General features: G+C 48.0%; 1 protein-coding gene and 1 pseudogene across 1 annotated transcript; one reads left to right on the top strand and one right to left on the bottom strand.

The window, feature by feature from the left end:
• Positions 1 to 2,059: 2,059 nt before the first annotated feature.
• On the bottom strand, positions 2,060 to 5,352 carry LOC136513807 (histone H3-like centromeric protein CENH3). The gene is made up of 7 exons (XM_066507784.1): positions 5,177 to 5,352; positions 5,048 to 5,073; positions 4,909 to 4,948; positions 4,402 to 4,523; positions 4,228 to 4,305; positions 3,393 to 3,468; positions 2,060 to 2,990 (listed from the first exon to the last, which is right to left on the bottom strand). Exons 1-7 carry the CDS (start codon positions 5,250 to 5,252, stop codon positions 2,938 to 2,940), a joined length of 471 nt encoding a protein of 156 aa, XP_066363881.1. The 5' UTR covers positions 5,253 to 5,352; the 3' UTR covers positions 2,060 to 2,937.
• A 4,107-nt stretch (positions 5,353 to 9,459) lies between these two features.
• On the top strand, positions 9,460 to 10,681 carry LOC136511066 (leucine-rich repeat protein 1-like; annotated as a pseudogene).
• Positions 10,682 to 13,978: the final 3,297 nt, after the last annotated feature.

Raw genomic sequence — 13,978 nt, forward strand, 5'->3', positions numbered from 1 at the left:
TTAGCCTGGACTCGTAAGTGTACAAGATACAGCCACAATTTACACCACACGTACGCACACCTCTAGACCTGAGAGTGTTCTTACGGAGATCACCGAAACCGCGAAAGAGCCTGGCAAAGACGTCCAGGACGTGCAGGAAACAAATACGGGGATTAATCCCCAGGTCATCCGTATGTTGATCGACGGGTATGGGACTAGTGATACCGTGTCCACTTGGCATTTGGGCACCACGCACGTTGCTACGACGCACGGGATGGTGGCGGAAGCATTGGCTCGCTCCGTCGCTTGCACCTTGCAGCAGCTTGTGGGCGCGGGGCGTGCGGCGGTCTGCACTGAGCTGCTCTGGCTCACAGGCTGGCGCGGTCCTATCCGTATCGTATCGTATCCTACGCACACCGCGGCGCCTGCATCGACGACGTCCACCGCTGGCCATCGGCGGGTACGTGCCGCGCCGTTCGCCGTGGTCCGCATCCGCGCGCATGGCATTGGCGTGCACGTTGACGTTGCTAAGGCGTCGTGATCGCCGTCGACGCTAGATCCAAAAGCGTCCATGACGAACGGGGTCATGGGCATCTCGCAACGTGACGCAGAGCCGACGAGATCTTCCGGAGCTTAGCGCGCCGCTGGATGCACAGGGAAGGAGCTAAGCAATGATTGATTGCGTCGAGGCGGCGCGACGCGGTTGCTCCATCCAGTGGCGAGCCCGGAGCTCTTCGCTCTCATTTCGTGGCGCCTTCCTCTGTCTAATCCATCATCCAAGAACAAGAGGCATGCCTTCGTCGTCAAGCTACAAGCTTTGGTCGTGTGCCAGCGTGGTGACATGATGGCATTGGTGCGATCAGGATCAGCAGCGTCACGGTGCCAACGTCCGGTGTCATTGACTGTCTCTGAAAAGAAGCGTACATGCAGAGCAGCCGGATCAGGGCGGGGCGCGATCTTTGGTCCGCTCCTTCCCATACTGCCCATGTGACGCGCACGACGCTCGCTCTCAAGCTCCACGAGACCACGACGAGCAGCGCACACGCTGGTTAGGTTTCGATGGAGACCACCGTACGAGTCCAGCTCGAAGCAACCCAACCCATCACAATTCACACGCCACAGTGCCGCGATCCTGGCCATCACTGCACTAGGACCCTTTCCTCCCGACCGAGCCTACTCCACTGCAGACCTTCCTCTGCCATAATTGACAATCGCCTGGCAGAGCTGGTATCATCGGCTCATCGCAGTAGTGGGGCGGGCTAGTGGTTCGATCGCCTGGCCGCAAGCACACGTCCGGGCCATGAGATCCGTCGCCGCCTGCACTCCCCTCATCTGTGCTCTGCTGCTGCTGCTACTCCTGCATTGCCTGGTCTGCGCGCCAAGCTTGGTGCCTGTAGATCGCGATGGCGCGGCGTCGGCGTCGGGAGAGCGGCTCCGGTTCCAGCCGCGGAAGCTGCTGCGGGTCGCGGACGCAAGGGCAGTGGCGGGTACACAGCCGCTGAACGCTGCTGCTGCCACGGCGGCAGGGGAGAGTCGCGGCGTCGGCGTCGGGGCAAGCCTGAAGAAGCAGACGCCGAGCAAGTCGAATCCGAGGCAGAATTAGAAGGGAGTTGAAGGAGGATTTAGGGGAGCATATTTCAGATAGACAGATAGATGTAATTCTTCTTCTTCAGTGGCCACCTTTCTTTTCCCTCCCAATGTTAAGAGTTGGAGTTGTAACCATGACGGCTTAGAAAGAAGAGCTGATCGATGATCACCTGATCCTTGTTCTGCTTTCTTCATTCTTTTTGCACCCAGCATTGACAAATCTTGGCATTCATTCATATATAACGTGGGACTCCATTTCTCCTCTTTTCATCAGGCTATGGCATTGAGCATCCGCTACTTGTCATCATGCGCCTATCCCATGAGTCATGAATGTTCATGAACTCCATGTCGGCAAGGGCATGTGAGAAATAAATGTCGGCAATCGCAAGATCGGCGACACTGCAACAATCAGAGCGCAATAACATTTTCTTATTCAGCACTACTTTTCATTCACGAAACAGTATTTTTCTCTCATAATATTTCAACATAAGCATCAGCATAAGCCAAATTTCAGCATAAGCGAACACGCCGAATAACATTTTCACCTGTGACCTGGGGAACGAGACGTGTGAAAACGTCGTGAGAAAAATGAAAACAGGCATATGAGTAGCATCTCCCCCGAGAGGGGAAACAGGATCCCAGTTCAAAAAGCCCTCCTGCACCTGCTATGTCCTACTCACTTCCACTGTGCATAAAGGCCCTCCTGCACCTGCATCTGCCGTTTCAGCAGTGGTTCGGGTCTGCTGGACCTGCTTCGAATCCAGCCTTGCTTTTCAGCACGCAGTTTACTCCACAGTCCATACTGCAGACTGAATCGATCTCTAAAGGCGTAAATCATGAACATCACGGGAAAAAAAACATGGTTAGCTGAAGCAAACAAATGGTTGAAGCGCAACCAAAACACACAATCTACAGCTGCTTTGGCCGCAGGGTTCTTCAGTTCAGCTAAAAGTTGCTACATAACATACTCCACATATGTTAACTGATCATCCCATCCATCCCAGCAAAATGAAGAATACAAAGATATCAGAGGCACAGACTAAAAACGACAATACCCCTTGATTTAGGGCCTGTTTGTTTCCGGGATGCCGTATCGCGCGTTCGCGTTTGAGCGAACGCGGCTCCGAGGCCGCGTTTTGGGAATCGCCGAGCCGCGTTCATTTGCTGCCGTGAAACGCGCGAGAGCCACAGACCGTTCGGCGTCGTTTTCCGCGCATCTCGGTCGTCAACGCGCTTATGAGCGGAAACAAACAGGCCCTTAGAACCCACTAACTGTGAAACAGATTAGGAACCATGCAGCATTCACAACACTAATGTCTAACTCCTCTAAACATGTTCACCCGAATAAGGCAATCAGAATCAGAATGGATATCACGCCCAACGCTTTCCTCCGATACGCCTTGCAAGTTGTATGTCCTTTTGCACTGCAGCAGGAAGGAAAACATTTTAGGATAATACATTTCCTTGAGTTATCAGATTTCTTAGCCAATTTTAGTGTTTTATGCAAAGCCAAATTAAATTCTTCACCATTACCGAATTTTTGTCGACTCTCTAAGTCATAACTGTTATAATATTTACTATTTCTTGATGCCTTTGGTGATATAATTAAACCATATAATGGCCTATTAAAAGCTAATAATTGCACTTTGCACTATTTGAACATTACTATTTCCACTCGTAAGCAATTCGCCACTTTAAATAACATCTAGATTTATCATATCCAACTGAAGCAGAAAAACTAAAGAATCGTGTAACCAAAATGCATCACATTTCCATTAGGCGTAATAGTACAGAGGGAAAAAGGAGTTCATTCAGTGATAACTTACTGACTGTGACGCGCTTGGCATGGATGGCACACAGATTCGCCACTTCAAACAGTTCTATCAAGTGGAATTCTGCTGCCTGTAGACAGGGAGGAAAAACAACAATTTAAATGATGCACATACAAAAATATGGAAACCTAAAACTCTTAATTAACCAGAACAATTAGGAAAAATAATTTATCTACATGAAATGCAGTCTCAAGGTATTGAATAAATGTAAACTCAAGTTCTCTAATCATGCTATGCAGGCGACAAAGTTTTCAGCATTTCGATCATAACAGTCCAATCAAGGCACCAATAGCAAGGAAGCTAGCTCAGGTAATACAAATGGAATCTACACGAAGGATACAAATGGAATCTACACGAAGGTGCTGTTTGGTTCCCATAGGGAGTTGGTAACACAAATGGAAAGAGTTGCAACCGCTACCAGTTACACTAGTAACGAAAAACGCGATCTGTTTGGTTGCCGCACACGGCGAGTGAGTGGAGGGAAAATGCGACCTGTGAGCAGCGTAAATGGATAAGACATGGAGATGGACGGTAACGATGTTTCACGCGCCCGTATCCCATCCCACCGTGAACGCTTCCGCTGCTGCAGAAACAAACACGGAATAACGGCAACCGATCGCGGCACAAAGGGTTACAGGGTTGAAAACACCGAAACAAACAGTACCTAACAGCACGTAAATTCCCTTTTGACAACACTAGGAAAGGCCGCAATCTGAAATCCTGATTACTAAGTAGTACTAGACCGATTAACATAAAAAGACTTCATGATAACAATCATGTCTATAGATGATGATCTTAACTGATACACAAGACATGTTTCATAACTGACCTCTTGCAGTGCAAGGAGGGCTTCAGGGGTATAGCGTCCTATCCTCCAGTCTGTTATGAATCCAGTTAACTCCTTAACCTGCATTTTTCCTCAGAAGAATAACTTTCCATCAGACAGACTGCAGAACAAACCCATTCTATGGAGTAGACAACAATTGGTACACGCTGCACCCACCACGCGTACGAAGGGCGCAAAGGGGATGAGCGGCTCAGTGGACTTCTGGTACTTCCTGATCTCCCGCAGTGCTACAGTCCCTTGCCGCCAGCGATGCTTCTTCTCCACACGCCCCCGTGTAACTGTCCAAGAAAACATACTATAGTGAATGACACCTATAATACGAAGAGCAAGCAAGGTAGTAACTCCAAAATCGCAACGCCCATATGGAACTGGCACATTCGCCCGCATCTTGCAACAAAAGAAGATGCATATTGCGCCAAGAAATTGAATAGTTCTACCAACCGAATCCGCAACGGGAATAGCAACACTGAGACATGCATGCAATTTTACAAGGCAATGTTGGCAGTAAAAGGATGGGAAAGCACTAAACCAAACGGTGCGGCGAAATAATGCACCCCCAGAGCCAAACAAGAAGACAAGAAGAAAGACAGCAGATAAACCTAGAAATCCACTTAATTTCGCGCCGGAAATTCCCAAACCCAGCAACGACAAAGAGATCCTCACCGCGAGCCGCCGCTCCTCCCCCGGTCCCAGCATTCCTCTCCTGCATTCCATCAAACACATTGCAAGCAAGTGAGGCCAGCCCAACCAAAGGCAAAAGGAGGGCTAAAGCAATCCCCGCACGCACGCACGCACTACTCACCGGGGTCGCCGACGTACTCGCTCCACCTGCAAAAGAAGGAACACGGAACGCGCTTAGAACCAGGGGCGGCGGAGAGCAGCGGCAGCGTCTGCTCGCGAGGCGGAGGGGGGGCGCGGGACGCGGGCTTACCTGCGCGCTCGAATTGGAGCTTCTTCTTGGGCTTCTGCGTCGGCTTCCTCACGGCCTGGTGCTTGGTTCGAGCCATCGCGGTGGGCGCCCCGCGCTGCTCTCGCGTTCGCGGCCGACGGTTTCGATTCAGAACTCTCGGGCGGCCGGGCGGGTCGACGGAGGGTTTTTCTCTCTACGGGAAGGAGGGGACGAACGAAATGGCGAAACGAAAGGATGTGCAGCGTTTTTATAGTTAGCACCCCGTAGTCAGAAGTATTCACGATTCGCGGTGACCGCTAACCGGTGTCCGCGTGCGAGTGGGCCATCGGGGTAACGGCTACCTGGGCGTGCCGAACGTTGGGAGCAGTGGACCCGGATGGCAGTGAGAGATGCTTGGGAGCATCTTTGCTTCTTAGACTGTCTTCAACAAGAAATGCATAAGGGAACCCAAACCTAAAATGGGTAGCGAGAGATCTAAAATCAGTCTCCAACAGAGTACCTATATGGAAGACCTATTTTGGGTTGCTTGCACAACCCAAATATGGGCATCCTCTCTCCTGAAAACTCATTTGTAGAAAGGATTCTCTTTTGGGTCCTGTTGTTGGAGAAGATGTTGAATATGTATTGAACCCTTTGCATGTAGCGCTACCCAAAGGACGAATCATTCTTGTATTTTGTGTGTTTTGTTGGAGATAGCCTTAGCCTCCCAAAAGTGTGTATCTTATTTGATTCATGGGCAGTTTCAGTAGGTTGAGGATCAGTCTGTTTTGGCGAGCCAAGGCAGAACCAAAGGCCCGATTCTTTGCATGGACTTGTTGCACAATAAGATTTTAACAGTGGATAGTCCTCGAAGAATAAGGGTGTTGCTATTTTCAGGTGTCTAAAAAATGATTTGTTCAGGCGATGAATGGTGACCGTAGATTTCAAATCGAACGGTGCGGCTGTCTTCTTCTTCCTCCAGCTTCTCCTGCTCTCGCTCAAGTCGCCGGCCACCATCCCCGCCGTGGGCGCGCTAGGCCTCGGTTAGAGCTCCGCGGCCGTGGCCGAGCCCTAGCGCGCCTGCGGCGACCGCCTTCCCACCCCGCGCTCCACCCTTCGTCGGTGCTCACCCGCCCTCGACCTGGCCCGACCGCCGCTAAGGCCCTAAACTGCCCTCCACCATCCCACCGCCTGGCCTACCTGCATCCACCGGCCAGCCCCTTCTAAGGCCGCCGGAGTTGGGGAAGATGGGTGTGATTAGAACCCTAGCCGCCGCGTCGGAGCTGGGAGAAGGAAGAGGAGGACCTACCTCGTCGGATCTGCCATGATTGTCGTCAGATCCGCACACCGGAGTTGGGACGGTCACCGGATCCGCTCGCCGGAGTGGGTGGAGGAGCTCAGCGGGGCTGGGGGCACGGGCGCGGCCGCGAGGAGGAGCTCGTCGGGCGCTAGGGAGGATCTTGCCGAGGGGAGGGAGAGAGGGAGAGAGAGCGAGCGCGTGCACTGAAAGAGGGCATCGCCTGAACACGTCGTCCGTCTTGGGCGTTTGAGACATAGGAACGTGGAGGAATAAATGGCAGGGTAACCTTTTTTGCCATGGGATGAAGAAGTTCGAATTTTTTATTGCAAGTTTTTTGTTTTCTTTTAATGAAAAAAAGGAGAACAAGTGCCAAACTGTGAACTCATATTATTTTTGCCCATGGACAATTTTATTTTTAGATAAGCGAGTAATGAGACAGTCTTGGATCAAAGAAATTTTATAACGCATGCCATTTCAAAGCTGATAAATACTAGCACGGGTAGGTGCGCGCGCTGGCAGCCTGGCACCACTTCGCTAGAGGCTGGAGTGGCAAAAAAATCACTAGAGTAAAAAGTGTTTGAACACTGTCTAACACAATAGGTAGGTGAGCAGTGGATGAACAGTGATTGGTGAAGTACGATGAACATCGTTTGCTGCAGTAGCCGGAGCTTGGAAGAGGCGGAGGTTTTATTTCGTGGTTGAGGGATTATTGTATTATGTTGGGCAACCAGCAGCCGCGATTATCAATATCAGGTTAGAAAGAACTCAGAGCAACACCAACATCGTTAGCCCACATATTACCTACAAGATTAGGAGGTCCTAAAAGTGCTAACACGTCAAGTTCTCTCTAATTTCAATGACATCTGCCAAGTCATTTGAGACATCTATCAAATACAAATAACCATCACATGATATAGTACGAAGGGTCAACCGATCTTTTCTCCATGTTTGTCCATCTTTAGTAATTAAAACATGACTCGTGATGATTCCATGGTATTATTTGTCTAAACGGTCATTTAGCCCATTTAAACATTAATTAAACGTTATACAATGGTACACCGTTTAAATGCTATACGATGATATATTCAGGCATTTATCCTGTTTAAACGGCCGTTTTGCCTATTTTTAGTGGATGTTTAGCTTGAACAATGGCAAGTGATCGATTGTTTACTATTTAATACTTAGTGCCTGTTTAGTTGCACTTCATTTTACAAATTTTTTTAAGATTTTCCGTCACATCGAATCTTTGGATGCATGCATGAAGCATTAAATATAAATAAAAAATAAAACTAATTACACAGTCTAGACGAAATTCACGAGACGAATCTTTTAAGCCTAATTAGACTATGATTGGACACTAATTGCCAAATAACAACGAAAGTGCTACAGTACCATTTCGCCAAAAATTTTACAAACTAAACGAGGCCTTAGGATAACAATGTTCAATGCATCAGGAAGAATTTCGATACATCATTTTTCTTCCAAAGATTTTGCAGTGGGACATGATTAAGGTGGACCAAAAGTGTAGCCATTCCTTTTGTGGGTTTTGGTAAATTAATGACAATATAAACCAAAACACACACACATAATTCTCAGAAGGATGAACCCCATGGCCATTGGATGATATTTAGATAAGGATTGCTATTTTGTGATTCTTTTCCTTCGATATGAAGAATCGAAATGGCAACCAAAAGCACGAGTGAATGGGAGCCGATCTGAGCCCACCTATGTGGAGCCCACCGAATTTCTTGGACGCCGAGCCCATCGGTGCGGGTGCCACGGACATGGAGCTCGAACTCGCCGGCACGGACACGGACCCAAGCTCACCAGCGCGGATGCAGGAGCTCACCGGCGCGGAAGCTGAGGACGCAGAGCCCGAGCTCGCCGTCACAGTGGGAGCATGGGGCCTTTGGTAGTGAGAGGGGAGGTGAAGAAAGGGGACTGAGAGAAAATAGCTGCTTCGCCACCTTTGTTTGAGGGAGAGAGGGGGATTTTGAGAGCTTGGAAAGGGTATTGAAAGAAAATCTGTCAGAGCAAGTTTTTTTTTGGCCTCAATCCCCTTTGTTGCTTGTTGGGAAAGGGGATTAAATGTACTCAATTTGGTACGGCAGAGCATCTTATGATTTGGAACGTACAGAAGTAAAGCTAGTTTTCTATTAGCTCCCAACTAAAATTAGTTGGCTAACTAGTAGTTAGCGAACTATTACCTATGAGGTGTTTGGATCAAACTAGCTAATAGGTGGATGAAGCGTTGTTTTTACCAAAATACCACTATTTTCTACTATTTATCAAGTTAATGGTTAGTACTATCTCAATCCCGAATTATAAGATGTTTTGATTTTTCTAAATACATTGTTTTTATTATATATCTAGACATAGTGTATATCTAAATGCACACAGTAAATGCTATGCATCTAAAAAAGCCAAAACATTTTATAATTTGGAATAGAGGGAGTAGATGTTAATACTTATCGGTTGGTGGAAGGACATTTCAGTCAATTTACCACTAATTAGCTACATTAATAAGATAGTCGTTAGCTGGATACACAGGTAACGCTCTGTTTTGGATCTAACTAATTAATTATTAACAACTAACTATTAGTGGGTTGGATCCAAACATACCCATAATGTTGCTAGTGAGTCATTGCCAATCTATTGGTGCAATATAGGAGCCAATGGCCCCGTTCGCTTGGCTGAAAAAATAAGCCAAAGTTGAATTGTTGTGAGAGAAAAATACTATTCCGACTAAAAAAATAAGTCGAATAAATCGGTTTTTAAGATAAGCCGAACGAGATCTCGTCGATAAATATAGCATTTACGCTAGTGTGTCAACTGCCGCCACCTGGCTTCAAGCCTCCCTATCAATTTAAAAACCACCTAACGAAGGCCACCAAGCGCACTGCATCACCGCAATAGGCCTTTGCTACACTCGTTCGTTGCTCGTCTCCCTCCTCAGATCACATTGTCAACCGCCATGGAAGTCACAGGCACGAGGAGAACCTTGTCGATCGCTGCATTCGCCCTCATGGCGATGGCTGTGGCGTCGTCCCTGGAGCCGGTGGCGGCAAACAAGGACGGCGACGCGCTGCGGCGCTGCGCAAGGGCCTTGAGGACCCCGACGGCAACCTCAAGAGCTGGGACCCGAGCTTGGTGAACCCGTGCACGTGGTTTTATGTCACGTGCGACGGCGACAACCGCGTCACCCGTCTGTGAGTGGTCTATGCTAGGCACTAGCCGCTTCTTCCTTGCCTGCATATCTTTTGATCATCGCCCTCTTCGATTTGGATCTTGCCTGCATATACAGACAGACAGTTGTGCTCCAATCTTCCATCGATGATGTGAGACGTACTCGAAGTCTCAGATAGAGGAAAATATTTCGAAATACATCATAATTTTGTGCTACTATGTAAAAACATTTTGCAAAATCATTCCTGTACTTGTTTGCTCTAAACTGCATCTTCATTCGACAGGGATCTTGGGAAACTGAACCTGGCGGTACTCTGGCGCCCGAGCTGGGACAACTGGAGAAGCTGTTCAGCTTGGACGTGTCCAGCAACAGCATTTCAGGAGCTATACCCGCAGCGCTCGGGGACGCCAAGTCCTTGACATTCCTGTAAGTTGTCCGGGAATAGTAGTTACGTATTTCTCGGTTACGCTATTGTTCTGTTCCTTTCTGTTCTGTTCTGTTCTGTTCTGTTCTGTTCTACGAGTAACACACAACAAACTGCGTGCGTGAATGTTCTTCTTCAACACTGTCGTCGGCAGGCATCTGGATCACAACCGCCTAACGGGGCCGATCCCAAGGGAGCTTGCTGGGCTGCCCAATCTTGGAATTGCGTGAGTAATACCAATTGTTTCAGTTTCTTGCGCACTACTGTATGTTATAATAGTACTCAGTTGAACCATGCCTCAACAACATTCTTCTTCTTTTCTGCTGCTGCTGCAGAGATTTCTCCAACAATGACCTCTGTGGCACGATCCCGACAGACGGAGCATTCCAGAAAATCCCCCCTAGCAGGTATGACGAGCTTCCTCCATGAGTTCATGATGTTCAGAAACTTCAAGAATGCTCCAACGCTCAGTCCCCTCTGCTAATCGTTATTGTCTCCTTTGTCTTGCGCAGCTTCGCCAACAACCCGCGGTTGCATCAGGGGGGCGAGTATGAACCCAACTGCTAGTAGATGGCTGTCTGTCTGAATAATGATCGAACAGCAGGGGGTAGAGCAAGTGTTCTGGTCCATGGATGCAGACCGTGTCAGTGTCACCGTGTCAGGCAAAAGGCCTTGCTCCTTGCCCAACGGCCCTTTAGATGGGCCTAGATTGTACTTGGTATACATGACATCGATCGCTACTGCTACTCCAAGTATGCTATTTCTATAAGCTAATGTCAGCAGCTGTGATTGGAAGACTAAACCACACTAAACGGTTAGCATGGGAGGAGCTTCAGAGCTTTTATTAAGCGAAAACACCGAAAGAAGAGACATATATAACCACTACTGATAGAGAAACCACCAGCCAACAGCCATGCACACCCTTAGCTTGCTCCAGAGTTTTAACGCAGGGCAGATTACAGAACAGGTTAAAGCATCCAGATTCGTGCCAAAACATCACACATGCTAGCACATCCCTTAACTAGTTCTACAACCAAGTAAGCTTGGTATTGGTAGATACATGGAGAGGTAGATACTTGCCTCACCCTGCCTACTTAAACATCCAGGAATAGATTTGCATTTATACCTAGACAAGCCCGCAAGGACTCCAAGAAGGAGACACCGGCCACGTCCCTCAAGTTAATTTCGGCCATTCGATCTATCATCGTGTGCCTGTGATCGCTCGGAGCGGATTCGGCCGGAAGCGGGTTCTTCTTCTCCTCCGTCGCTTCCGTCCGCTTTCCCTCTGCTTCTCTCGGTGTCGTGCCGCTTCTGCTTCGGAGCTAGGCCACACAATATATACAGGGCTTCCGATTCTGATCCTTCCGGAAAAAAAAGAAAAACCTCCACCTTATCTGTTCTCCGTCCTCCTCCGCTCCTCCCGCAGGTCGCCACGACGCCGCCGCACGCGCCTCCCTTCCTCTTCCTCTACTCTCTCCTTCCTCTCTCCATCCCCGCGCTCTCTCTTCCTCTCGACGGCCGCAGGGCGACGGCGCCCGCTGCGCCGCACCGGCTACGGCGGGTCCCGCCGTTCCTAGTATGATCCTTCCGGCCAAAAAAAAGGCCTCCACCTTATCTCTTCCCCGTCCTCCTCCGCTCCTCCCGCAGGTCGCAACGACGCCGCCGCTGGTGGCGCCCCCGCACGCGCCTCCCTTCCTCTTCCTCTACTCTCTCCTTCCTCTCTCCATCCCCGCGCTCTCTCTTCCTCTCGACGGGCGCAGGGCGACGGCGCCGGCTGCGCCGCACCGGCTACGGCGGGTCCCGCCGCTGCCCGCCGGTGTGGCCGGAGCGCACCCCCCGGCGCTACTTCTGTTGGCGAAACCCTAGGTACGATGCCGGATGGGCCAAACCCTAAACTCCGGCGTGCGCTCTCTCCCCTTCTCCCTCCCCTCCCCTAAATTCCCTCTCCTCGCTACGGGGATCTTGGCTCCCCTCTCCTCTTCGCTGCAGCGACCAAGCTCGCCCAGTGTCCATTGTCTCTAGCTGTTATCTTTTGTGCGCAACTGATATCCTTCCGTGTACAGTGATTGTAAATTGTTACATTCATGCTATCTACTGAGGCTTGGGGATGGTGCAATGATAATCTTTTTAGGACTGAGACAATGGAGTTCTACAGTGATGAGTACATAGTTATTTCATTCTTCAGTGAATCTTCAATCTTGTGAAAATGTCATTCTATTAGTTGCACATTTTATCCATTTGTTAGCCAGCATACATCCATTGTCAATGATGTCTTTGCTTCATACAATTCATCGGTTCTTCTATTACTGAGCACAGCCCATTGCCAATGATATAATTGCGATTGGCCTTGCTAGAAAGGTAATTTACTACTTAGTGAACGTCTGTATCAGGCTTAGTTTCATCTTTAACTGTCCAAACTATACCTATTATTTATGCATTGTCTTGGTTGATAACATGCATGAACCTAAACTTATGTAATTGTGTGCTGTCGTACTATAACTATCTTGGTTGATAACATGCATGAACCTAAACTTATGCATCCTATTCATAATATTGATCCTAAACTTAGAAGGTGTCTTTTGCACCAAAGTACTCCTAAAATTAGTTGTACTTTCTTTTTGTCATTCATCTTAATACCATTGTTTGAACTCTGTGATCAGCACTTCTTTTATGAGGAAGTCAGTTAGCACAGAAACTCAGGACTGCCATACATGGTTGCTATTTACTGCTTAATGAACAAATGGTATGCCATTTTTATCTTCCACAAATAAATTTGTTACGTTTATGTTCTATTTTATCCATGTAGAGAAAGCGAAAGGTAACAGAAATGATCCCCTTGTGCACCTTGATTACACATTCCATAGGGCCTTCAAGGCAGTGTGAGTAATGGTGCTCCAAGGAAGGGTTCTAGCGGCAAAGGTGGTAGTGGTAGATGCAGGGGCAGAGCCAGCCCTGTTCATTGCTGTCAGATGACAGCAATGATTTCCTGAGATTTTCATTGCAAATTGATGCTCATACGTGAACTTAAGCCATGACGTAGTACTTATGACATCAGTGGAATTTTGGCTGGATCCGCTACTGGGTAGATGTACGCTAACATGGGCTTCTTACAGGAAGTAAGCCAACGAGAGCACATTAGTGGTGTATCTGATTCGTGCTAGCAAAACTCTAGATGTTATATTTGAACTATGGTTGCCTGATACATATGCCACCTTCCACACTGCACCTAAGCCTCTGTTGGACACTTTTTGAATTTTGTATTAGAGAGCAGTAAATATTTGTTGTAAACACATGCTCAGCACATTACTGAATGAGTGCCTATTATGTGTCAAATGTACGGAATAGTTGGAAAGTGTAGAAGCTTAACATAGTGATGCCAAGCTTGTCGCTTATTGCCGGCAACCTGCTTTCCTTTGACCAAATTATTCTCTTCATAAATATGAATAACGGCTCTTTGGTATATTTACATTGCATTGCATCAGTAGCTTAGTTTCAGCAAATGATTTTACCTTCTTAGTTGAGCTCTTACTATTTTAGGTTCACTCCATAGTGCCTGATATCCTCTGTAACAATTAGCCAGGCTCTCTGCTAACTCGACATTGCCCCTTTTGGTACAGCAGATGCTACTAAACGGCTCGCTATTTACTACAAGGTAACAATTCCCTACTTTCACTGTAATTTGTACACCGAGAAACAGTACTAAACATGCTCTATTTCTTCTTTACCTTTCGGAGCATGATGTCAAAAAAAATGTCCACGCCAGACACGTTCGAATGCCTGGCAGTAAGCACCAAACCATATTTACTGATTTAGCTTCTGTCTCCTCATTGTTCTTCGATTTGCGAATGTATATCCTTCAATCGTTTAAGCAAAACTAATACTTTTCATTCTGCCTGCACAGTCAGTGCTGTTCTCTTCCTCGAGGTGTCATCT

The sequence above is a fragment of the Miscanthus floridulus genome, chromosome 16, assembly GCF_019320115.1.
Source record: "Miscanthus floridulus cultivar M001 chromosome 16, ASM1932011v1, whole genome shotgun sequence".
Taxonomy (NCBI): Eukaryota; Viridiplantae; Streptophyta; class Magnoliopsida; order Poales; family Poaceae; genus Miscanthus; species Miscanthus floridulus.

Coding starts and splice junctions, on each gene's coding strand:
- LOC136513807 (XM_066507784.1), bottom strand. CDS start 5,252: ATGGCTCGAACCAAGCACCAGGCCGTGAGGAAGCCGACGCAGAAGCCC. Junction 4,949..5,047: donor CGAGTACGTCGGCGACCCCG/GTGAGTAGTGCG, acceptor GATGGAATGCAG/GAGAGGAATGCTGGGACCGG. Junction 2,991..3,392: donor TGCCAAGCGCGTCACAGTCA/GTAAGTTATCAC, acceptor TTCCTGCTGCAG/TGCAAAAGGACATACAACTT.